The 25,861-nt window shown below is 45.6% G+C and overlaps 1 protein-coding gene across 7 annotated transcripts in view; it reads right to left on the bottom strand.

Moving 5' to 3' along the window:
- Positions 1-25,861, bottom strand: part of c28h8orf34 (chromosome 28 C8orf34 homolog) — a 172,492-nt gene that overhangs the window by 38,518 nt on the left and 108,113 nt on the right. For all 7 annotated transcript variants that reach the window (XR_010452030.1, XR_010452031.1, XM_064941628.1 and 4 more), the window contains exons 9-10: positions 2,965-3,167; positions 2,725-2,798 (exon numbers count right to left, since the gene is read on the bottom strand). Coding sequence is in view for 5 of the 7 variants with exons in the window: in XM_064941628.1 (XP_064797700.1) it covers positions 2,725-2,798; positions 2,965-3,167 (277 nt within the window). In the remaining 2 variants the exon portion in view is untranslated. The remainder of the gene's footprint in view (positions 1-2,724; positions 2,799-2,964; positions 3,168-25,861) is intronic.

The following is a 25,861-nucleotide window of genomic DNA, read 5'->3' as shown; positions in this document are numbered from 1 at the left end:
GGAATAGAGGCCCTGCAATATATCAGCTGAACTACATCCAAATGGCCCTGGAAACATAAACCATCACATTCCTGCCCTGAAACATACACGTAGCATTGCATCATGCTAATTATCTTGTTCTTGTTGCTTGTAAAATGTAAACATTTAGAAAAATCTTGACGACGGTAACACCCAGTCGAAGGGCTAGGTTTGATTAAACATAGTGCTTGACACTTATGAAGGAAATTGAGCAGAAATTCTTGGGAAATTACTCCGGCTGTTGCTTTAGGAACATAACCTTTATGAGTCAATTATCACCTAGAGAAGCTGGCACAGCTAGATGGTAGACCTAATGCTGTTGCAGCAGCATTAATGTTAGCCATTAACAGCGTTCTGCTTTCTGCCGTTCTGCCCTTGAGCAAGGCAGTTAACCCCCAACAACAACTGCTCCCCGGGCGCCGATGTCATGGACCCCCCCCACCTCTCTGATTCAGAGGTGTTTGGTTAAATGTGGAAGACACATTTCAGTTGTATACACATTCATGTGGTATGTGTTCAGCTATCCAAGTCTGCTTTGTTTTATGGCTCAATGCTGGACTGTATAAAATACAAGATATCCTTTACCTGGGGACAAACAGGAAGCCACTATAAAATGCCCTATTGACTGAAAACAAACTTCTGTACAGAACATCCCTTGTCTGTGTCCCATGATTGCCTCCCAAATGGCACCAAATTCCCTTCATACTAGTGCACTACTTTTCACCAGACCTCTATGGGCCATGGTTAAAAGGAGTGCCCAACATAGGGAGTAGGGTCCCATTTGGGACGCACACAGTGAACCATAGGAAAGGCAGTGAGTGGAGATAGATACAGTAGATAGACAGACAGAGAGCTCGGCCATTGTATGACAGTAACCATTGTTTGTCCCAAGAAGTGACTCAACAGAACTCATTAAAGTATTACATGTTGTTTCCCATAGCTTGTTAGCTCCTCAGGGCACCAGAGCCCTGCAGGCCCAGTTAAACAAACACACTATTAGGAAGACAAATTACATTAGCCTTTCAAAAAGGGCCCAAAATAAGCCATTAAAGAGGAAAACAACCACATTTGGGTTGAGTTCCAAATGGCACCCTATTCCCTATGCAGTGCACTACTTTCAACCAGGGCCATAGGGCTCTGGTCAAAAGTAGTGCACTATGTAGTGAATAGGGTGCCATTTGGGTTGAATAGTAGGCTTTAAAAACAGCAGTAGGTGGCGGGAGAGAGACATTCACACTTGGTGTTTCCATATGGGAAACATTAGAATATTAAAAGCTTGCTCTTAACACTGCCAACCTCTCGAACCTATGGAGACTGTGTGAGGAGAGCAATGGAGAGTACATGTGCTGTACTGTACAGTGGTGAAGACAGCCAAAATCTTGAGTTAATTGTGTGTCAGTGCTGTGACCCATGGACTGCAGAGTGTAGGGAGCTGGATCGCCGAGGATGCAGTTGGTTCCCTGTAATGCAATCCGACACAATTGGGGGTGGCTGGTAGCCTCAAGGTTAGAGTGTTGGGCCAGTAACTGAAAGGACACTGGTATTCTCTCCAGCAGCATTGAGAGAATGCTATTTTGCCATTTACCCCATCAACGTCGACCCGGTTACCGCTTTGATTGAATATTGTCTCACACCAGTCCTGCTGCCAGTTAGTCTGGAGCCTCCGCCCATCTGGTGCGCACACACAAACACGCACGCACGCGCACGCACACACACACACACACACACGAGGTGCAGCTCCAAATCCCTTTTATTTCTACAAAAAAAAGCTGTTAAAGGCTTTTCCAACACTTGGTGTGGATAATTAAGCATCAAGGTATCGGCGTCTGCATACACAGACTGCTTTATTAACAGCATGTGAGTGTCTGTGGCACCGCCACACTCAATCTGTCATGTGTTAGTTAGTTAGCTGTCAGATGGCTACATCAATGCAGCAGCAGGGCCTGCATCCCAAATAGCACCCTATTCCCTTTATAGTGTAGTACTTTTGACTAGGGCCCATGGGGGGGGGGGGGTTATATAGGGCATAGAGTGCTTTTTGGGGCAGACTCCAAATCCCTCTATGAACTCCCTTAGCAGGTGGAGTTATCACGAAAGCCAGCCAATGAACAATAATGAATTGAATGTGTCGTTTCGTCTACCCTTTTGCCTGTAGCTACATCTGTAGAGCACCTTACAAACCTCCATGACCTCCACAGTTGTCACGCAAACCAGTACGCAGAACAATAGTGAATGTCTCTTTACTAGCCCTTTATATGGGGCAAGAGTATCATGATTCTAAATAGCCCTATTTCTGGTCGGTAGTTACAGATACATAGAAACGGATTAAAACCGAAACTCATCCTTTTAACAGACAAATGGCAGAAAAAGCCCTGAAACTATTGTAAAGTGACATTTAGGGAAACTATTGTAAGGTGATATGAAGGGAAAGTCTAATCAGATGTATCACTTGTTCCGCTGTATCACAGTTGTATTGTCCATTGTGTAAACTGCCGTGGCCTGTAAAGATGGATGGTTAAAGCCTGGCCTTGGCCTAATAGCAGGGTTATTGAGACAGGTCTAGCGCTCAGTCTTACAAAACAGGTTGAGGGAGGGGGGCAAGGGGAGATGGTGGGGTGATAATTGATGAGGTAAGGTGAGCTGGATTGTCTGGTGACAGATGGTGGGAAGAAGAGAGGGAGGGACAGAACGATGGAAGACACTTACTGGGAAAGAGACCTGAGACACACTCTCGCATTCCTGGTCTCGTACCGGCGCTGTGTCCACCCCGGGAAAACAACCTACTCCAGACAACCCACAAACACACAGAAAGAAAGAGTAAGAGCAGTGCCATATTTGACATATCGAGAGCTGACAAGAGGATATACTGGGTAGGTCCTATTAGCGGCATCCTAATAGTGCACTGTGCGCGATTTGGGATGCATACATTGTGTACTATTAACTTACAGGAGATATCAGGCACAGGTTGTAAGTGATGGGGGGGTCCACGAGGCCCATTTCCATCAGGCATGTTGACAGCAGCATGCTCTGGGAGCAGGGGATGAGAAGATCCATGGAGAGGTCCATGTTGAGGTGATCCATGCTGGGAGGGTCCATGGTGCTGGTCCTCTTCTGGTCTACTGGCATCTGACAGACTGTCCCCCTGCAGCCTGTAGAGACAAAACCGAACTTAGATAACGCACTCGACGACTACAGGCTGAACCACATGTCAAAACAACTCACACAAATCATCACACTTCACACATTACAAACCCTAACTTAAAACAAAATCTATACACACTTTACGCTAAACATCCACTAGCTTTCAGACGAGCAGCATTCACCCAAAGTCGGTTTGGAGCCTTCGAAGGCACAACACCGATGACACATTCTTCAATTACAGTGGGTCAAACGCTGAACACTTAACACACGACGCAAGGCACATACTTCCCTAGCTCTATAGCTAGTGTTAACACAGCACACAAACAATTCACGTCACAACCACTAAACACGCACACACACACACACACACACACACACACACACACACACACACACACACACACACACACACACACCAACCAACCAACCAACCAACCAACCAACCGTTAGCGTTCAGATGAGCACCATTCCCCCTGAGAGGATATTTCAACAGAAACAAACGATAACCCAACGATAGGAAACGTTCCATAGACTTCCAATTTCCACTGGGAACAGCACAGTATGCACACTACAGTAGTCCAGTACCGTATCTGTTTCTCTACACACTAAACATCTGTGTTCATCAGCATATCAAACTAGAAGTGCACATCTAGGATCAGGTGCCCACCCTCTGTCCATGTAATATTTTTCACTCTGATCTAAATGACTAAACTGATCCTAGATCAGTATTCTCCTCTGATATGCTGAATAAATCAGGCCCTGAACCCTTCTATGAGAGGACAGTGGGAATCTATCAGTGAGAGGTGATGAGACAGAGCGGAACAGATAGGCTTCACTTGTCTAATCTACATCAGGGGAATGCATCGGGATGTGGATATGCATCAAGGAAGGTACCTCCAGACACAGTAACATAGCAGAGCAGTTTAGGAATTCATATCCATCCACTCATCACAACTACAGTGAGATAGAATCTGTAGAGGAAGAACTATGCCCAAGCCAAACTCAGATAGAAGTCTTATCATGTATATCTGAAGTATAAGATGGTGCAGCCTACAGTTCATTTTGCTCAGTTTTGGAGCCAAACACACTTTGCAAAATGTTTGTTTACAGGGGCATAACTTTTACCGGGGATGGGCATGCCCCCCCGCGCATTTTGTCCCCTCCACTTTTATCCTGGGAATGTGATACAAAACAAGGCAACACTGTTTGGAGTGTTTAGCCAGCTGGATAAAAAAATATATAGATATTATGTTCCCCCCCCCACTGCTAAAACCAAAGTTGAGCCCCTGTTTGTTAATGTTTGTGTCAGTTGTTCATGTCGACAAGCCCATTCCTGTTGCTAGAAGCTTTCGAACATGCATTGGGTTTGTTATATAAATGATAACACACTAGTAGAAATGTTAAATATTGTCTATTTAGAATTCAAGTTCCATTTTATCACCGACCTTCAATATTCCCCACTGCGGATTGTTGTGGAAACTAGTTAGCCAGTAGCTGTGAGGACTGAGCATGCTCAGAAATGACTATGCAGTATGTTGAGGTGTGTTTTCCTAATCTTTATCAGTTAAATGTTGGCGATATTTATGGAAATGTATTAGCCATTGATATTTAAACCAGTGAAAAGTATTGATTATTGACTGAGATATTCATGTTAATTGTTGACATTTTGGATTACCGGTATCACAGTTTTAGGGCTGGGTTTTGAATCTGTTCAATCTGCCTAGTTTGAAGGCACTCTGCCTAGTTTGAAGGCACTCTGCCTAGTTTGAAGGTACTCTGTCTAGTTTGAAGGCACTCTGCCTAGTTTGAAGGCACTCTGCCTAGTTTGAAGGTACTCTGTCTAGTTTGAATTCACTCTGCCTAGTTTGAAGGCACTCTGCCTAGTTTGAATTCACTCTGCCTAGTTTGAAGGCACTCTGCCTAGTTTGAACTCTTCAGTTTGAATTCACTCTGCCTAGTTTGAAGGCACTCTGCCTAGTTTGAATTTCACTCTGCCTAGTTTGAAGGCACTCTGCCTAGTTTGAATTCACTCTGCCTAGTTTGAAGGCACTCTGCCTAGTTTGAAGGCACTCTGCCTAGTTTGAATTCACTCTGCCTAGTTTGAAGGCACTCTGCCTAGTTTGAATTCACTCTGCCTAGTTTGAAGGCACTCTGCCTAGTTTGAATTCACTCTGCCTAGTTTGAAGGCACTCTGCCTAGTTTGAATTCACTCTGCCTAGTTTGAATTCACTCTGCCTAGTTTGAAGGCACTCTGCCTAGTTTGAAGGCACTCTGCCTAGTTTGAATTCACTCTGCCTAGTTTGAATTCACTCTGCCTAGTTTGAAGGCACTCTGCCTAGTTTGAATTCACTCTGCCTAGTTTGAAGGCACTCTGCCTAGTTTGAAGGCACTCTGTCTAGTTTGAATTCACTCTGCCTAGTTTTAAGGCACTCTGCCTAGTTTAAAGGCACTCTGCCTAGTTTGAAGGCACTCTGCCTAGTGTGAATTCACTCTGCCTAGTTTGAAGGCACTCTGCCTAGTTTGAATTCACTCTGCCTAGTTTGAAGGCACTCTGCCTAGTTTGAAGGCACTCTGCCTAGTTTGAATTCACTCTGCCTAGTTTGAAGGCACTCTGCCTAGTTTGAATTCACTCTGCCTAGTTTGAAGGCACTCTGCCTAGTTTGAAGGCACTCTGCCTAGTTTGAATTCACTCTGCTCTAGTTTGAAGGCACTCTGCCTAGTTTGAAGGCACTCTGCCTAGTTTGAAGGCACTCTGCCTAGTTTGAAGGCACTCTGCCTAGTTTGAAGGCACTCTGCCTAGTTTTGAAGGCACTCTGCCTAGTTTGAAGGCACTCTGCCTAGTTTGAAGGCACTCTGCCTAGTTTGAAGGCACTCTGCCTAGTTTGAATTCACTCTGCCTAGTTTGAAGGCACTCTGCCTAGTTTGAAGGCACTCTGCCTAGTTTGAATTCACTCTGCCTAGTTTGAAGGCACTCTGCCTAGTTTGAAGGCACTCTGCCTAGTTTGAAGGCACTCTGCCTAGTTTGAAGGCACTCTGCCTAGTTTGAAGGCACTCTGCCTAGTTTGAATTCACTCTGCCTAGTTTGAAGGCACTCTGCCTAGTTTGAATTCACTCTGCCTAGTTTGAAGGCACTCTGCCTAGTTTGAAGGCACTCTGCCTAGTTTGCACTCCTAGTTTGAAGGCAATTCACTCTGCCTAGTTTGAAGCACTCTGTACTCTGCCTAGTTTGAAGGCACTCTGCCTAGTTTGAAGGCACTCTGCCTAGTTTGAATTCACTCTGCCTAGTTTGAAGGCACTCTGCCTAGTTTGAATTCACTCTGCCTAGTTTGAAGGCACTCTGCCTAGTTTGAAGGCACTCTGCCTAGTTTGAATTCACTCTGCCTAGTTTGAAGGCACTCTGCCTAGTTTGAAGGCACTCTGCCTAGTTTGAAGGCACTCTGCCTAGTTTGAATTCACTCTGCCTAGTTTGAAGGCACTCTGCCTAGTTTGAATTCACTCTGCCTAGTTTGAAGGCACTCTGCCTAGTTTGAAGGCACTCTGCCTAGTTTGAAGGCACTCTGCCTAGTTTGAAGGCACTCTGCCTAGTTTGAAGGCACTCTGCCTAGTTTGAATTCACTCTGCCTAGTTTGAAGGCACTCTGCCTAGTTTGAAGGCACTCTGCCTAGTTTGAATTCACTCTGCCTAGTTTTAAGGCACTCTGCCTAGTGTGAATTCACTCTGCCTAGTTTGAACTCTGCACTCTGCCTAGTTTGAAGGCACTCTGCCTAGTTTGAATTCACTCTGCCTAGTTTGAAGGCACTCTGCCTAGTTTGAAGGCACTCTGCCTAGTTTGAAGGCACTCTGCCTAGTTTGAAGTTTGAAGGCACTCTGCCTAGTTTGAAGGCACTCTGCCTAGTTTGAAGGCACTCTGCCTAGTTTGAAGGCACTCTGCCTAGTTTGAAGGCACTCTGCCTAGTTTGAATTCACTCTGCCTAGTTTGAAGGCACTCTGCCTAGTTTGAATTCACTCTGCCTAGTTTGAAGGCACTCTGCCTAGTTTGAATTCACTCTGCCTAGTTTGAATTCACTCTGCCTAGTTTGAATTCACTCTGCCTAGTTTGAATTCACTCTGCCTAGTTTGAAGGCACTCTGCCTAGTTTGAAGGCACTCTGCCTAGTTTGAAGGCACTCTGCCTAGTTTGAATTCACTCTGCCTAGTTTGAAGGCACTCTGCCTAGTTTGAAGGCACTCTGCCTAGTTTGAATTCACTCTGCCTAGTTTGAAGGCACTCTGCCTAGTTTGAAGGCACTCTGCCTAGTTTGAAGGCACTCTGCCTAGTTTGAATTCACTCTGCCTAGTTTGAAGGCACTCTGCCTAGTTTGAATTCACTCTGCCTAGTTTGAATTCACTCTGCCTAGTTTGAAGGCACTCTGCCTAGTTTGAATTCACTCTGCCTAGTTTGAAGGCACTCTGCCTAGTTTGAATTCACTCTGCCTAGTTTGAAGGTACTCTGCCTAGTTTGAAGGCACTCTGCCTAGTTTGAAGTTTGAAGGCACTCTGCCTAGTTTGAAGGCACTCTGCCTAGTTTGAATTCACTCTGCCTAGTTTGAAGGCACTCTGCCTAGTTTGAAGCACTCTGCACTCTGCCTAGTTTGAAGGCACTCTGCCTAGTTTGAAGGCACTCTGCCTAGTTTGAAGGCACTCTGCCTAGTTTGAAGGCACTCTGCCTAGTTTGAATTCACTCTGCCTAGTTTGAAGGCACTCTGCCTAGTTTGAATTCACTCTGCCTAGTTTGAAGGCACTCTGCCTAGTTTGAAGGCACTCTGCCTAGTTTGAATTCACTCTGCCTAGTTTGAAGGCACTCTGCCTAGTTTGAAGGCACTCTGCCTAGTTTGAATTCACTCTGCCTAGTTTGAATTCACTCTGCCTAGTTTGAAGGCACTCTGCCTAGTTTGAATTCACTCTGCCTAGTTTGAAGTTTGGCACTCTGCCTAGTTTGAATTCACTCTGCCTAGTTTGAAGTTTCACTCTGCCTAGTTTGAATTCACTCTGCCTAGTTTGAAGGCACTCTGCCTAGTTTGAAGGCACTCTGCCTAGTTTGAATTCACTCTGCCTAGTTTGAAGGCACTCTGCCTAGTTTGAATTCACTCTGCCTAGTTTGAAGGCACTCTGCCTAGTTTGAAGGCACTCTGCCTAGTTTGAATTCACTCTGCCTAGTTTGAAGGCACTCTGCCTAGTTTGAAGGCACTCTGCCTAGTTTGAAGGCACTCTGCCTAGTTTGAATTCACTCTGCCTAGTTTGAACTCTGCCTAGGCACTCTGCCTAGTTTGAATTCACTCTGCCTAGTTTGAAGGCACTCTGCCTAGTTTGAAGGCACTCTGCCTAGTTTGAAGGCACTCTGCCTAGTTTGAAGGCACTCTGCCTAGTTTGAATTCACTCTGCCTAGTTTGAAGGCACTCTGCCTAGTTTGAAGGCACTCTGCCTAGTTTGAAGGCACTCTGCCTAGTTTGAAAGGCACTCTGCCTGAAGGCACTCCTAGTTTGAAGGCACTCTGCCTAGTTTGAATTCACTCTGCCTAGTTTGAAGGCACTCTGCCTAGTTTGAAGGCACTCTGCCTAGTTTGAATTCACTCTGCCTAGTTTGAAGGCACTCTGCCTAGTTTGAAGGCACTCTGCCTAGTTTGAATTCACTCTGCCTCAGTTTGAAGGCACTCTGCCTAGTTTGAAGGCACTCTGCCTAGTTTGAAGGCACTCTGCCTAGTTTGAAGTTTGAATTCACTCTGCCTAGTTTGAAGGCACTCTGCCTAGTTTGAAGGCACTCTGCCTAGTTTGAAGGCACTCTGCCTAGTTTGAATTCACTCTGCCTAGTTTTAAGGCACTCTGCCTAGTGTGAATTCACTCTGCCTAGTTTGAAGGCACTCTGCCTAGTTTGAATTCACTCTGCCTAGTTTGAAGGTACTCTGCCTAGTTTGAAGGCACTCTGCCTAGTTTGAAGGCACTCTGCCTAGTTTGAAGGCACTCTGCCTAGTTTGAAGGCACTCTGCCTAGTTTGAAGGCACTCTGCCTAGTTTGAAGGCACTCTGCCTAGTTTGAATTCACTCTGCCTAGTTTGAAGGCACTCTGCCTAGTTTGAAGGCACTCTGCCTAGTTTGAAGGCACTCTGCCTAGTTTGAATTCACTCTGCCTAGTTTGAAGGCACTCTGCCTAGTTTGAAGGCACTCTGCCTAGTTTGAAGGCACTCTGCCTAGTTTGAATTCACTCTGCCTAGTTTGAAGGCACTCTGCCTAGTTTGAATTCACTCTGCCTAGTTTGAAGGCACTCTGCCTAGTTTGAAGGCACTCTGCCTAGTTTGAAGGCACTCTGCCTAGTTTGAATTCACTCTGCCTAGTTTGAAGGCACTCTGCCTAGTTTGAAGGCACTCTGCCTAGTTTGAAGGCACTCTGCCTAGTTTGAATTCACTCTGCCTAGTTTGAAGGCACTCTGCCTAGTTTGAATTCACTCTGCCTAGTTTGAAGGCACTCTGCCTAGTTTGAAGGCACTCTGCCTAGTTTGAATTCACTCTGCCTAGTTTGAAGGCACTCTGCCTAGTTTGAATTCACTCTGCCTAGTTTGAAGGCACTCTGCCTAGTTTGAATTCACTCTGCCTAGTTTGAATTCACTCTGCCTAGTTTGAAGGCACTCTGCCTAGTTTGAAGGCACTCTGCCTAGTTTGAAGGCACTCTGCCTAGTTTGAAGGCACTCTGCCTAGTTTGAAGGCACTCTGCCTAGTTTGAATTCACTCTGCCTAGTTTGAAGGCACTCTGCCTAGTTTGAAGGCACTCTGCCTAGTTTGAAGGCACTCTGCCTAGTTTGAATTCACTCTGCCTAGTTTGAAGGCACTCTGCCTAGTTTGAATTCACTCTGCCTAGTTTGAAGGCACTCTGCCTAGTTTGAATTCACTCTGCCTAGTTTGAATTCACTCTGCCTAGTTTGAAGGCACTCTGCCTAGTTTGAATTCACTCTGCCTAGTTTGAATTCACTCTGCCTAGTTTGAAGGCACTCTGCCTAGTTTGAAGGCACTCTGCCTAGTTTGAAGGCACTCTGCCTAGTTTGAATTCACTCTGCCTAGTTTGAAGGCACTCTGCCTAGTTTGAAGGCACTCTGCCTAGTTTGAAGGCACTCTGCCTAGTTTGAATTCACTCTGCCTAGTTTGAAGGCACTCTGCCTAGTTTGAAGGCACTCTGCCTAGTTTGAAGGCACTCTGCCTAGTTTGAATTCACTCTGCCTAGTTTGAAGGCACTCTGCCTAGTTTGAATTCACTCTGCCTAGTTTCAAGGCACTCTGCCTAGTTTGAATTCACTCTGCCTAGTTTCAAGGCACTCTGCCTAGTTTGAATTCACTCTGCCTAGTTTCAAGGCACTCTGCCTAGTTTTGAAGGCACTCTGCCTAGTTTGAAGCCTAGTTTGCACTCTGCCTAGTTTGAATTCACTCTGCCTAGTTTGAAGGCACTCTGCCTAGTTTGAATTCACTCTGCCTAGTTTGAAGGCACTCTGCCTAGTTTGAAGGCACTCTGCCTAGTTTGAATTCACTCTGCCTAGTTTGAAGGCACTCTGCCTAGTTTGAATTCACTCTGCCTAGTTTGAAGGCACTCTGCCTAGTTTGAAGGCACTCTGCCTAGTTTGAATTCACTCTGCCTAGTTTGAAGGCACTCTGCCTAGTTTTAAGGCACTCTGCCTAGTTTGAATTCACTCTGCCTAGTTTCAAGGCACTCTGCCTAGTTTGAATTCACTCTGCCTAGTTTTAAGGCACTCTGCCTTAGAAGCCAGCAGCTTCAGTGAACTGGCCCTTTGTTCTTTTGATCAATGTCCGATGAAGTACCTGTAAATAAATACCATCATTTTAAACACAAATTCCGTCTGTCTACTGGTGCTTCACACCCCTGACAAGACTGCCGGGTCCACTATCATATCCCATCTGTTCGTAATCATAACTGTTCATTGTCATGTCCAGCTTTGAGCCCATATATGCCTACCAGTACAAATCCTATCTATGGCATATCTATAGGCCTACCAGTACCAGCCCTATCTGCTTGGAGTGGGATGAGAGCCTTGTCCAAAAGTTGTGGCTTCTGCCTTTCTCCTCACGTCAAAGATGTAACACTCTCAGAGATTGGACAAAGAGCAGCACGCTGTGTCTGAAAGACAGTTTTCTAACAGGAACGCAAGCTGAACACTCTGGCCTTCGCTTTGTGGTTGGACGTAGCAGTTCGGATAAAAATAATGTTAGATGACATTTTCTGTATCCCAAATGTATCCCCTATTCCCCATTAAGGCTCTGGTTAGAGGTAATGCACTATGTAGGGCATAGGGTGCCATTTGGAACACACATTTTTGATTCCCTCAGTGTTTCCTTCTTCTCCTATAAATAGTTTCATATCATCTGTACTCATGGTATTTATGTTTGAACAGTATATATATAGAGTTGACTGTAAATCATACTATATATATCATTTAATTGCACACTGCTTTAGTTACGCATTCTTTAAGTTGCATGCTATTTTCCATGTAATCAGAGGAAGCCATTAACTGGAGACAAAATACATTTATTTTATTTAACCTTAATTTAACTAGGCAAGTCAGTTATGAACAAATTCTTATTTACAATGACGGCCTACCAAAAGGCATCCTTGCGGGGACGGGGGCTGAGATTAAAAATAAAAATATAAGACAAAACACACATCACGACAAGAGAGACACCACAACACTACATAAAGAGACACCTAAGACAACAACATAGCAGCAACACATGAAAACGCAGCATGGTAACAACACAACATGACAACAACTTATGGTGTGGCATTCCTCCACAGCCACCACCACTTTGTACCTAAGGGATTATTGTAAGAATGGAAGATAACTTTTGAAATGAACAAATCTCTCTCTCTCTCCTATGTCTCTCACTCCTATGTCTCTCATCTGACCCTCTCTCACCTGACCCTCTCTCACCTGACCCTCTCTCACCTGACCCGCTCTCCTCTGTCCCGCTCTCCTCTGTCCCGCTCTCCTCTGTCCCGCTCTCCTCTGTCCCGCTCTCATCTGCTCTCATCTGCTCTCCTCTGTCCCGCTCTCCTCTGTCTCGCTCTCCTCTGTCTGTCTCTCTCTCTCGCTCTCAAAAATAATAAAAAGCCAGATATGCACCATCCCTGCTTTGAATGATGTGGTCCTCTGCATTTGGGCCTGACTACCATTCACAATTCTCTGAAAGCATTCCATATACGAAAACAAATATTCTAATAAGGCCTATTCCCGGTCCACATATGCCACAGATGGTCTCCCAGGCTGTGACGACACACAGACACACATACGCGCACACACATACACACAGTGCTTAGGGACAGGGTCTGGGATGAGTTTGTGAACACTGGAGATTTGCAGCCAGAGCAAGGCCCAGCAGGGACATGCAGCTCTAGCCACATATATGGGCCAGGTGGATGCAGCTCTAGCCACATCTATGGGCCAGGTGCATGCAGCTCTAGCCACATCTATGGGCCAGGGGCATGCAGCTCTAGCCACATCTATGGGCCAGGGGCATGCAGCTCTAGCCACATCTATGGGCCAGGGGCATGCAGCTCTAGCCACATCTATGGGCCAGGGACATGCAGCTCTAGCCACATCTATGGGCCAGGGACATGCAGCTCTAGCCACATCTATGGGCCAGGTAAAGGCATCTCTAACCACATCTATGGGCCAGGTACAGGCATCTCTAACCACATCTATCGGCCAGGGATATGCAGCTCTGGTGGGCCCAAAACATTATAAAACTATCAAATAAAGAAATCTCACGCTTTTGAGAAAAGGATTGAAAGGAAGGATGATATTCGTTGTCTATCACTGTCCCTGGTAACATCTGCCTCCTCTAAGTAACGCCTTGGAACAGATGGGTGTTGAACACACCTCTGGGAAGGCTCCACTGGAGGTGACTGGTAGCACACAGTACTGGCTGAGGCACAGGCAGCATTTAACAGTGCTGCAGTAAATTAATAAACACTCTCTGAGGTGTTACTATAGATGAATCACCTCCATGCTGTTGTTCCCCGGCTGGCATAGTGGTCTTGTATTTTTGTCTTTCACTTCGATGGCTTCCCAGACTAAGTTAGAGGAGACTGGTGGAGGGAAACATAGGGGACGGGGTCATTGTACTTGCTGGAATGGAATAAATGGAATGGTATCAAACACATCAAACATATGGAAACCACATGTTTGACTCCGTTCCATTCATTCCTGTCATTACAATGAGCCCATCCTATAGGTCCTCCCACCAGCCTCCTCTGAAGTATGTATATGAAAGACATCTTGCCAGCCTTTGAGTATTGGGATAGCCAATTTACCCCCCCCTCTCTCTGTCACACACTGTCACACACCCACTGTCTCCCTCTCTCTCTCTCTCTCTCTCTCTCTCTCTCTCTTCCTTTCTCTCCCTCTCGCTCTCTCTCCCTCTCCCTCTCTCTCTTCCTCGTTGTATCCACACTTACCTACAGTCTACATTCCTCCAGATCAAGAACAGAATATCATATCTTAAGTGCATTCCAAAATGTGCTTGTTGTCACAAGACCGCCCTGCGCTGATACCGGTCTCCATTATCACCTCTTTATCATTTTTATGTATTTTTTAGATCACTTGTTTTCTCTTCCGGCACGTTTCCTGTTTATCCTCCCTCCCAGCCCAATGTTATGCTCATGTTTCTGGGTGTTGGGTGCAATAGGGCCCAAGCGGGCATGACTCTGCCCGATGCCAGGGTGAGATAATGGGGTATTAGACAGGTCAGACGCCAGGCACACTCCTCCACCCCCCCCCACCTCCCCCTTCCCTCTCTATTTGGGTTTTGTCCTCTTTCTTGTGCTTTTCATTTTTCATTCATCCACGCCGCTTATCTGTTTGGTAATGCGTGTCTAAGATGAGTAGATGAGTTTCTCATGATACTGAATGTTATCAGAAAGTTTGTAGGCAGATTGTTTACCACCTGAATGTTTAAAGTTCAATAGTTTATATCTATGGCTTATAATGACTAAGCCAGCTCCTGGATCACAATACGTGCATCCCAAATGGCACCCTATTCCCTATATAGTGTACAACTTTTGACCAGGGAATAGGGTGCCATTTGGGACGTATCCACTGATGTTGTAGCCGTATCTGGAGCGAGCTTTGGCTCTGTGCAAATATCTCTCTCAGTGAAACGTCAGACATCTGCTTTCTCCCCCTCTCCATCTGTTCTGTTCCGGCCAAATTCCTTTAACCTGACCACTAGATCCTCTAGAGGTTTATTGGCTGACAAGCTCTAGTTGTTTTAGATGGTGAGGGATGGGAGGGAAGGGAAGGGCCCTAAACAGATCACACATCACTGGCCTGGAAATGCCTTGGACAGACGGTCCAGACCAGTCCGGCTTCATTCCAGATGCACGGGACTGTAATATCAGAGGTTATTTAAACACACGCACGCACACACAGACCCACACACACACTGTGTTCTGTGGTATGAGGAGTGTGTTCAGTAGACATGCCTGTGAACAGGGGGCTGTAAAGACAGGGGTCAGAGGTAAAACGGGAGTAGAGCGTGAGAGAGAGATGTGTGTAGAGAAGGAGAGCGAGAGAGAAAGTAGCAAAGAGAGAGAGAGAGGCTGGCTCTCACCTCTAACAAAAGCTTTACAGTGTGTGCTTTAGACCCAACCATGTCTCAATGGGATTCCCAGAAGTGCCTGTGAAACCTATCCATCCTAATAATAAACCTGCTTCCCTGGAGCCTAGCATGAGTGGGGAGGGAGATAAAAACTTTCTACTGGGCTAGTATAGTGATAGGGAACTGGGCAAGTATAGTGATATCATACTACACCAGCTCCGACACTCGTCTTATGTGGCAGGGCTTGCTAACTATTACAGACCACAAAAGGAAGTACAGGAGCGAGCTGCCCAATGACACTAGTCTACCAGAGAAGCTAAATCACTTCTATGCTCGCTTCGAGGCAAGCAACACTGAGGCATACATGAGAGCATCAGCAGTTCCAGACGACTGTGTGATCACGCTCTCCGTAGCCGATGTGAGTAAGACCTTTAAACAGGTGAACATACACAAGGCTACGGGGCCAGACGGATTACCAGGACGTGTGCTCTGGGCATGTGCTGACCAACTGGCAGGTGTCTTCCGTAGCCATGAAGTGCATTGAAAGGTTGGTAATGGCTCACATCAACACCATTATCCCAGAAACCCTAGACCCACTCCAATTTGCATACCGCCCCAACAAATCCACAGATGATGCAATTTCTATTGCACACCACGCTGCCCTTTCCCACCTGGACAAATGGAACACTTATGTGAGAATGCTATTCATTGACTACAGCTCAGTGTTCAACACCATAGTACCCTCAAATCTCATCACAAAGGTAAGGATTCTGGGACTAAACACCTCCCTCTGCAACTGGATCCCGGACTTCCTGACGGGCTGAAAAGGGTTGACGGGAGGTAGCAACACATCTGCCACGCTGATCCTCAACACCAGAGCTCCCCAGGGGTGTGTGCTCAGTCCACTCATGTACTCTCTGTTTACCCACGACTGCATGGCCAGGCACGACTCCAACACCATCATTAAGTTTGCAGACGACACAAAAGTGGTAGGCCTGATCACCGACAACGACGAGACAGCCTATAGGGAGGAGGTTAGAGACCTGGCCGTGTGTTGCCAGAATAACAACCTATCCCTCAACGTAACCAAGACTAAGGAGATGATTGTGGACTACAGGAAAAGGAGCACCGAGCACGCCCCCATTCTCATTGACGGGGCCGTAGTTGAGCAGGTTGAGAGCTTCAAGTTCCTTGGTGTCCACATCAACAACAAACTAGAATGGTCTAAACACACCAAGACAGTTGTGATGAGGGCACGAGAACGCATGTTCCCCATCAGGAGACATAAAAGATTTGGCATGGGTCCTGAGATCCTCAAAAGGTTCAACAGCTGCAACATTGAGAGCATCCTGACTGGTTGCATCACTTCCTGGTACGGCAATTGCTTGGCCTCTGACCGCAAGGCACTACAGAGGGTAGTGCGTACAGCCCAGTACATCACTGCGGTTAAGCTGCCTGCCATCCAGGAACTCTACACCAGGTGGTGTCAGAGGAAGGCCCTAAAAATTGTCAAAGACCCCAGCCACCCCAGTCATAGACTGTTCTCTCTACTACCGCATGGCAAGCGGTACCGGAGTGCCAAGTCTAGGACAAAAAGGCTTCTCAACAGTTTTTACACCCAAGCCATAAGACTCCTGAACAGGTAATCAAATGGCTATCTGGACTATTTGCATTGTGTGCCCCCTAACCAACCCCTCTTTTTACGCTGCTGCTACTCTCTGTTTATCATATATACATAATCAATTTAACTATACATTCATGTACATACTACCTCAATTGGGCTGACCGACCAGTGCTCCCGCACATTGGCTAACCGGGCTATCTGCATTGTGTCCCACCACCCACCAACCCCTATTTTACGATACTGCTACTCTCTGTTCATCATATATGCATAGTCACTTTAACCATATTTACATGTATATACTACCTATCAGCCTGGCTAACCGGTGTCTGTATGTATCCTCGATACTTTTATAGCCTTGCTACTGTTTATATAGCCTGTCTTTTTACTGTTTTATTTTTTTACTTACCAGTTGTTCACCTAATACCTTTTTTGCACTATTGGTGAGAGCCTGTAAATAAGCATTTCACTGCAAGGTCTACACCTGTTGTATTCAGCTCACGTGACAAATAAACTTAGATTTGATTTGCAAGGGAACTGGGCTAGTATAGTCATAGAACACTGGGAAAGTATAGTGATAGGGAACTGGGCTAGTATAGTCATAGAACACTGGGAAAGTATAGTGATAGGGAACTGGGCTAGTATAGTCATAGAACACTGGGAAAGTATAGTGATAAGGAACTGGACTAGTATAGTCATAGAACACTGGGCTAGTATAGTGATAGGGAACTGGGCTAGTATAGTCATAGAACACTGGGAAAGTATAGTGATAAGGAACTGGACTAGTATAGTCATAGAACACTGGGCTAGTATAGTGATAGGGAACTGGGCTAGTATAGTCATAGAACACTGGGAAAGTATAGTGATAAGGAACTGGACTAGTATAGTCATAGAACACTGGGCTAGTATAGTGATAGGGAACTGGGCTAGTATAGTGATAGAACACTGGGAAAGTATAGTGATAAGGAACTGGACTAGTATAGTCATAGAACACTGGGCTAGTATAGTGATAGGGAACTGGGCTAGTATAGTGATAGGGAACTGGGCTAGTATAGTCATAGAACACTGGGAAAGTATAGTGATAAGGAACTGGACTAGTATAGTCATAGAACACTGGGCTAGTATAGTGATAGGGAACTGGGCTAGTATAGTCATAGAACACTGGGAAAGTATAGTGATAAGGAACTGGACTAGTATAGTCATAGAACACTGGGCTAGTATAGTGATAGGGAACTGGGCTAGTATAGTGATAGAACACTGGGAAAGTATAGTGATAAGGAACTGGACTAGTATAGTCATAGAACACTGGGCTAGTATAGTGATAGGGAACTGGGCTAGTATAGTGATAGGGAACTGGGCTAGTATAGTGATAGGGAACTGGGCTAGTATAGTCATAGAACAATGAGCTAGTATAGTGATAGGGAACTGGACTAGTATAGTGATAGGGAACTGGGCTAGTATAGTCATAGAACAATGAGCTAGTATAGTGATAGGGAACTGGGCTAGTATAGTCATAGAACACTGGGCTAGTATAGTGATAGGGAACTGGGCTAGTATAGTGATAGGGAACTGGGCTAGTATAGTGATAGGGAACTGGGCTAGTATAGTCATAGAACACTGGGAAAGTATAGTGATAAGGAACTGGACTAGTATAGTCACAGAACACTGGGCTAGTATAGTGATAGGGAACTGGGCTAGTATAGTGATAGGGAACTGGGCTAGTATAGTCATAGAACAATGAGCTAGTATAGTGATAGGGAACTGGACTAGTATAGTGATATGGAACTGGGCTAGTATAGTCATAGAACACTGGGCTAGTATAGTGATAGGGAACTGGGCTAGTATAGTGATAGAACACTGGGCTAGTATAGTGATAGGGAACTGGGCTAGTATAGTGATAGAACACTGGGAAAGTATAGTGATATGGAACTAGGCTAGTATAGTCATAGAACACTGGGCTAGTATAGTCATAAAACACCGGGAAAGTATAGTGATAGGGAACTGGGCTAGCATAGTGATAGAACACTGGGAAAGTATAGTGATAGGGAACTAGGCTAGTATAGTGATAGAACACTGGGCTAGTATAGTGACAGGGAACTAGGCTAGTATAGTGATAGAACACTGGGCTAGTTTAGTGATAGAACACTGGGCTAGTATAGTGATAGGGAACTGGACTAGTATAGTCATAGAACACTGGGCTAGTATAGTCATACAACACTGGGCTAGTATAGTGATAGGGAACTAGGCTAGTATAGTCATAGAACACTGGGCTAGTATAGTGATAGAACACTGGGCTAGTATAGTGATAGAACACTGGGCTAGTATAGTGATAGAACACTGGGCTAGTATAGTGATAGAACACTGGGCTAGTATAGTGATAGGGACCTGGACTAGTATAGTCATAGAACACTGGGCTATTATAGTGATAGAACACTGGGCTAGTATAGTGATAGGGAACTGGACTAGTATAGTCATAGAACAATGAGCTAGTATAGTGATAGGGAACTGGACTAGTATATTGATATGGAACTGGGCTAGTATAGTCATAGAACAATGAGCTAGTATAGTGATAGGGAACTGGGCAAGTATAGTCATAGAACACTGGGCTAGTATAGTGATAGGGAACTGGGCTAGTATAGTGATAGGGAACTGGGCTAGTATAGTGATAGGGAACTGGGCTAGTATAGTCATAGAACACTGGGAAAGTATAGTGATAAGGAACTGGACTAGTGTAGTCACAGAACACTGGGCTAGTATAGTGATAGGGAACTGGGCTAGTATAGTGATAGGGAAATGGGCTAGTATAGTCATAGAACAATGAGCTAGTATAGTGATAGGGAACTGGACTAGTATATTGATATGGAACTGGGCTAGTATAGTCATAGAACAATGAGCTAGTATAGTGATAGGGAACTGGGCAAGTATAGTCATAGAACACTGGGCTAGTATAGTGATAGGGAACTAGTATAGTGATAGGGGGCTAGTATAGTGATAGAACACTGGGAAAGTATAGTGATATGGAACTAGGCTAGTATAGTCATAGAACACTGGGCTAGTATAGTCATAAAACACTGGGAAAGTATAGTGATAGGGAACTGGGCTAGTATAGTGATAGAACACTGGGAAAGTATAGTGATAGGGAACTAGGCTAGTATAGTGATAGAACACTGGGCTAGTATAGTGATAGGGAACTAGGCTAGTATAGTGATAGAACACTGGGCTAGTTTAGTGATAGAACACTGGGCTAGTATAGTCATAGAACACTGGGCTAGTATAGTCAAAGAACACTGGGCTAGTATAGTCATAGAACACTGAGAAAGTATAGTGATAGGGAACTAGGCTAGTATAGTCATAGAACACTGGGCTAGTATAGTGATAGAACACTGGGCTAGTATAGTGATAGAACACTGGGCTAGTATAGTGATAGAACACTGGGCTAGTATAGTGATAGAACACTGGGCTAGTATAGTGATAGGGACCTGGACTAGTATAGTCATAGAACACTGGGCTATTATAGTGATAGAACACCGGGCTAGTATAGTGATAGGGAACTGGACTAGTATAGTCATAGAACACTGGGCTAGTATAGTGATACAACACTGGGCTAGTATAGTGATAGGGATAGTATAGTCATAGAACTAGAACACTGGGCTAGTATAGCTAGAAAAGTGATAGAACACTGGGCTAGTATAGTGATAGAACACTGGGCTAGTATAGTGATAGAACACTGGGCTAGTATAGTGATAGGGAACTAGGCTAGTATAGTGATAGAACACTGGACTAGTATAGTGATAGGGAACTAGGCTAGTATAGTGATAGAACACTGGGCTAGTATAGTGATAGAACACTGGGCTAGTATAGTGATAGAACACTGGGCTAGTATAGTGATAGAACACTGGACTAGTATAGTGATAGGGAACTAGGCTAGTATAGTGATAGGGAACTTGGCTAGTATAGTGATAGAACACTGGGCTAGTATAGTGATAGAACACTGGGCTAGTATAGTGATAGAACACTGGACTAGTATAGTGATAGGGAACTAGGCTAGTATAGTGATAGAACACTGGGCTAGTATCTTGGCACTGACGGAAACATGGATCACCACAGATAACACTGCTACTCCTACTGCTCTCTCTTCGTCCGCCCACGTGTTCTCGCACACCCCGAGAGCTTCTGGTCAGCGGGGTGGTGGCACCGGGATCCTCATCTCTCCCAAGTGGTCATTCTCTCTTTCTCCCCTTACCCATCTGTCTATCGCCTCCTTTGAATTCCATGCTGTCACAGTTACCAGCCCTTTCAGGCTTAACATCCTTATCATTTATCGCCCTCCAGGTTCCCTCGGAGAGTTCATCAATGAGCTTGATGCCTTGATAAGCTCCTTTCCTGAGGACGGCTCACCTCTCACAGTCCTGGGCGACTTTAACCTCCCCACGTCTACCTTTGACTCATTCCTCTCTGCCTCCTTCTTTCCACTCCTCTCCTCTTTTGACCTCACCCTCTCACCTTCCCCCCCTACTCACAAGGCAGGCAATACGCTCGACCTCATCTTTACTAGATGCTGTTCTTCCACTAATCTCATTGCAACTCCCCTCCAAGTCTCCAACCACTACCTTGTATCCTTTTCCCTCTCGCTCTCATCCAACACTTCCCACACTGCCCCTACTCGGATGGTATCGCGCCGTCCCAACCTTCGCTCTCTCTCCCCCGCTACTCTCTCCTCTTCCATCCTATCATCTCTTCCCTCTGCTCATACCTTCTCCAACCTATCTCCTGATTCTGCCTCCTCAACCCTCCTCTCTTCCCTTTCTGCATCCTTTGACTCTCTATGTCCCCTATCCTCCAGGCCGGCTCGGTCCTCCCCTCCTGCTCCGTGGCTCGACGACTCATTGCGAGCTCACAGAACAGTGCTCCGGGCAGCCGAGCGGAAATGGAGGAAAACTCGCCTCCCTGCGGACCTGGCATCCTTTCACTCCCTCCTCTCTACATTTTCCTCCTCTGTCTCTGCTGCTAAAGCCACTTTCTTCCACTCTAAATTCCAAGCATCTGCCTCTAACCCTAGGAAGCTCTTTGCCACCTTCTCCTCCCTCCTGAATCCTCCTCCCCCTCCCCCCTCTCTGCAGATGACTTCGTCAACCATTTTGAAAAGAAGGTCGACGACATCCAATCCTCGTTTGCTAAGTCAAACGACACCGCTGGTTCTGCTCACACTGCCCTACCCTGTGCTCTGACCTCTTTCTCCCCTCTCTCTCCAGATGAAATCTCGCTTCTTGTGACGGCCGGCCGCCCAACAACCTGCCCGCTTGACCCTATCCCCTCCTCTCTTCTCCAGACCATTTCCGGAGACCTTCTCCCTTACCTCACCTCGCTCATCAACTCATCCCTGACCGCTGGCTACGTCCCTTCCGTCTTCAAGAGAGCGAGAGTTGCACCCCTTCTGAAAAAACCTACACTCGATCCCTCCGATGTCAACAACTACAGACCAGTATCCCTTCTTTCTTTTCTCTCCAAAACTCTTGAACGTGCCGTCCTTGGCCAGCTCTCCCGCTATCTCTCTCAGAATGACCTTCTTGATCCAAATCAGTCAGGTTTCAAGACTAGTCATTCAACTGAGACTGCTCTTCTCTGTATCACGGAGGCGCTCCGCACTGCTAAAGCTAACTCTCTCTCCTCTGCTCTCATCCTTCTAGACCTATCGGCTGCCTTCGATACTGTGAACCATCAGATCCTCCTCTCCACCCTCTCCGAGTTGGGCATCTCCGGCGCGGCCCACGCTTGGATTGCGTCCTACCTGACAGGTCGCTCCTACCAGGTGGCGTGGCGAGAATCTGTCTCCTCGCGCTCTCACCACTGGTGTCCCCCAGGGCTCTGTTCTAGACCCTCTCCTATTCTCGCTATACACCAAGTCACTTGGCTCTGTCATAACCTCACATGGTCTCTCCTATCATTGCTATGCAGACGACACACAATTAATCTTCTCCTTTCCCCCTTCTGATGACCAGGTGGCGAATCGCATCTCTGCATGTCTGGCAGACATATCAGTGTGGATGACGGATCACCACCTCAAGCTGAACCTCGGCAAGACGGAGCTGCTCTTCCTCCCGGGGAAGGACTGCCCGTTCCATGACCTCGCCATCACGGTTGACAACTCCATTGTGTCCTCCTCCCAGAGCGCTAAGAACCTTGGCGTGATCCTGGACAACACCCTGTCGTTCTTAACTAACATCAAGGCGGTGGCCCGTTCCTGTAGGTTCATGCTCTACAACATCCGCAGAGTACGACCCTGCCTCACACAGGAAGCGGCGCAGGTCCTAATCCAGGCACTTGTCATCTCCCGTCTGGATTACTGCAACTCGCTGTTGGCTGGGCTCCCTGCCTGTGCCATTAAACCCCTACAACTCATCCAGAACGCCGCAGCCCGTCTGGTGTTCAACCTTCCCAAGTTCTCTCACGTCACCCCGCTCCTCCGCTCTCTCCACTGGCTTCCAGTTGAAGCTCGCATCCGCTACAAGACCATGGTGCTTGCCTACGGAGCTGTGAGGGGCACGGCACCGCAGTACCTCCAGGCTCTGATCAGGCCCTACACCCAAACAAGGGCACTGCGTTCATCCACCTCTGGCCTGCTCGCCTCCCTACCACTGAGGAAGTACAGTTCCCGCTCAGCCCAGTCAAAACTGTTCGCTGCTCTGGCCCCCCAATGGTGGAACAAACTCCCTCACGACGCCAGGACAGCGGAGTCAATCACCACCTTCCGGAGACACCTGAAACCCCACCTCTTCAAGGAAAACCTAGGATAGGATAAAGTAATCCTTCTCACCCCCCCCCCCTTAAATGATTTAGATGCACTATTGTAAAGTGGCTGTTCCACTGGATGTCAGAAGGTGAATTCACCAATTTGTAAGTCGCTCTGGATAAGAGCGTCTGCTAAATGACTTAAATGTAAATGTAATGTATAGTGATAGAACACTTGGCTAGTATAGTGATAGAACACTTGGTTAGTATAGTGATAGGGAACTAGGCTAGTATAGTGATAGGGAACTAGGCTAGTATAGTGATAGGGAAATGGGCTAGTATAGTCATAGAACAATGGGCTAGTATAGTGATAGGGAACTAGGCTAGTATAGTGATAGGGAACCGGACTAGTATAGTGATAGGGAACTGGGCTAGTATAGTCATAGAACACTGGGCTAGTATAGTGATAGGGAACCGGACTATTATAGTGATAGAGAACTGGACTAGTATAGTAATAGAGAACTGGACTAGTGTAGTGATAGGGAACTAGGCTAGTATAGTGATAGAACACTGGGCTAGTATAGTGATAGGGAACCGGACTAGTATAGTGATAGAGAACTGGACTAGTATAGTGATAGAACACTGGGCTAGTATAGTGATAGAAAACTGGGCTAGTATAGTGATCGAACACTGGGCTAGTATAGTGATAGAAAACTGGACTAGTATAGTGATAGAACACTTGGCTAGTATAGTGATAGAACACTTGACTAGTATAGTGATAGGGAACTGGGCTAGTATAGTCATAGAACACTGGGCTAGTATAGTGATAGGGAACCAGACTAGTATAGTGATAGAGAACTGGACTAGTACTGTGATAGAGAACTGGACTAGTATAGTGATAGGGAACTGGACTAGTATAGTGATAGGGAACCGGACTAGTATTGTGATAGGGAACTAGGCTAGTATAGTGATAGAACACTGGGCTAGTATAGTGATAGAGAACTGGACTAGTATTGTGATAGGGAACTTGGCTAGTATAGTGATAGAACACTGGGCTAGTATAGTGATAGAGAACTGGACTAGTATATTGATAGTGAACTGGACTAGTATAGTGATAGAGAACTGGACTAGTATAGTGATAGGGAACTAGGCTAGTATAGTGATAGGGAACTAGGCTAGTATAGTGATAGAGAACTGGACTAGTATAGTGATAGGGAACTAGGCTAGTATAGTGATAGGGAACTAGGCTAGTATAGTGATAGAACACTGGGCTAGTATAGTGATAGGGAACCGGACTAGTATAGTGATAGAGAACTGGACTAGTATAGTAATAGAGAACTTGACTAGTATAGTGACAGGAAACTAGGCTAGTATAGTGATAGGGAACCAGACTAGTATAGTGATTGAGAACTGGACTAGTATAGTAATATAGAACTGGACTTGTATAGTGATAGGGAACTAGGCTAGTATAGTGATAGGGAACTAGGCTAGTATAGTGATAGGGAACTAGGCTAGTATAGTGATAGGGAACTAGGCTAGTATAGTGATAGGGAACTGGACTAGTATAGTAATAGAGAACTGGACTAGTATAGTGATAGGGAACTAGGCTAGTATAGTGATAGAACACTGGGCTAGTATAGTGATAGGGAACCGGATTAGTATAGTGATAGAGAACTGGACTAGTATAGTAATAGAGAACTGGACTAGTATAGTGATAGGGAACTAGGCTAGTATAGTGATAGGGAACTAGGCTAGTATAGTGATAGGGAACTGGACTAGTATAGTAATAGAGAACTGGACTAGTATAGTGATAGGGAACTAGGCTAGTATAGTGATAGAACACTGGGCTAGTATAGTGATAGAACACTGGGCTAGTATAGTGATAGGGAACCGGACTAGTATAGTGATAGAGAACTGGACTAGTATAGTAATAGAGAACTGGACTAGTATAGTGATAGGGAACTAGGCTAGTATAGTGATAGGGAACCAGACTAGTATAGTGATAGAGAACTGGACTAGTATAGTGATAGGGAACTAGGCTAGTATAGTGATAGAGAACTGGACTAGTATAGTGATAGGGAACTAGGCTAGTATAGTGATAGGGAACCAGACTAGTATAGTGATAGAGAACTGGACTAGTATAGTGATAGGGAACTAGGCTAGTATAGTGATAGGGAACCAGACTAGTATAGTGATAGAGAACTGGACTAGTATAGTAATATAGAACTGGACTAGTATAGTGATAGAGAACTGGACTAGTATAGTAATAGAGAACTGGACTAGTATAGTGATAGGGAACTAGGCTAGTATAGTGATAGGGAACCAGACTAGTATAGTGATAGAGAACTGGACTAGTATAGTAATATAGAACTGGACTAGTATAGTGATAGGGAACTAGGCTAGTATAGTGATAGAGAACTGGACTAGTATAGTGATAAGGAACTAGGCTAGTATAGTAATAGAGAACTGGACTAGTATAGTGACAGGGAACTAGACTAGTATAGTGATAGGGAACTGGACAAGTATAGTAATATAGAACTGGACTAGTATAGTGATAGGGAACTAGGCTAGTATAGTGATAGGGACCTAGGCTAGTATAGTGATAGGGAACTAGGCTAGTATAGTGATAGGGAACTGGACTAGTATAGTAATAGAGAACTGGACTAGTATAGTGATAGGGAACTAGGCTAGTATAGTGATATAACACTGGGCTAGTATAGTGAT

This window comes from Oncorhynchus masou, chromosome 28, assembly GCF_036934945.1.
Source record: "Oncorhynchus masou masou isolate Uvic2021 chromosome 28, UVic_Omas_1.1, whole genome shotgun sequence".
In the NCBI taxonomy this organism is placed as follows: Eukaryota; Metazoa; Chordata; class Actinopteri; order Salmoniformes; family Salmonidae; genus Oncorhynchus; species Oncorhynchus masou.
Note: the sequence above shows the minus strand (reverse complement) of the source record. Positions and strands in the feature narration are given on the sequence as shown.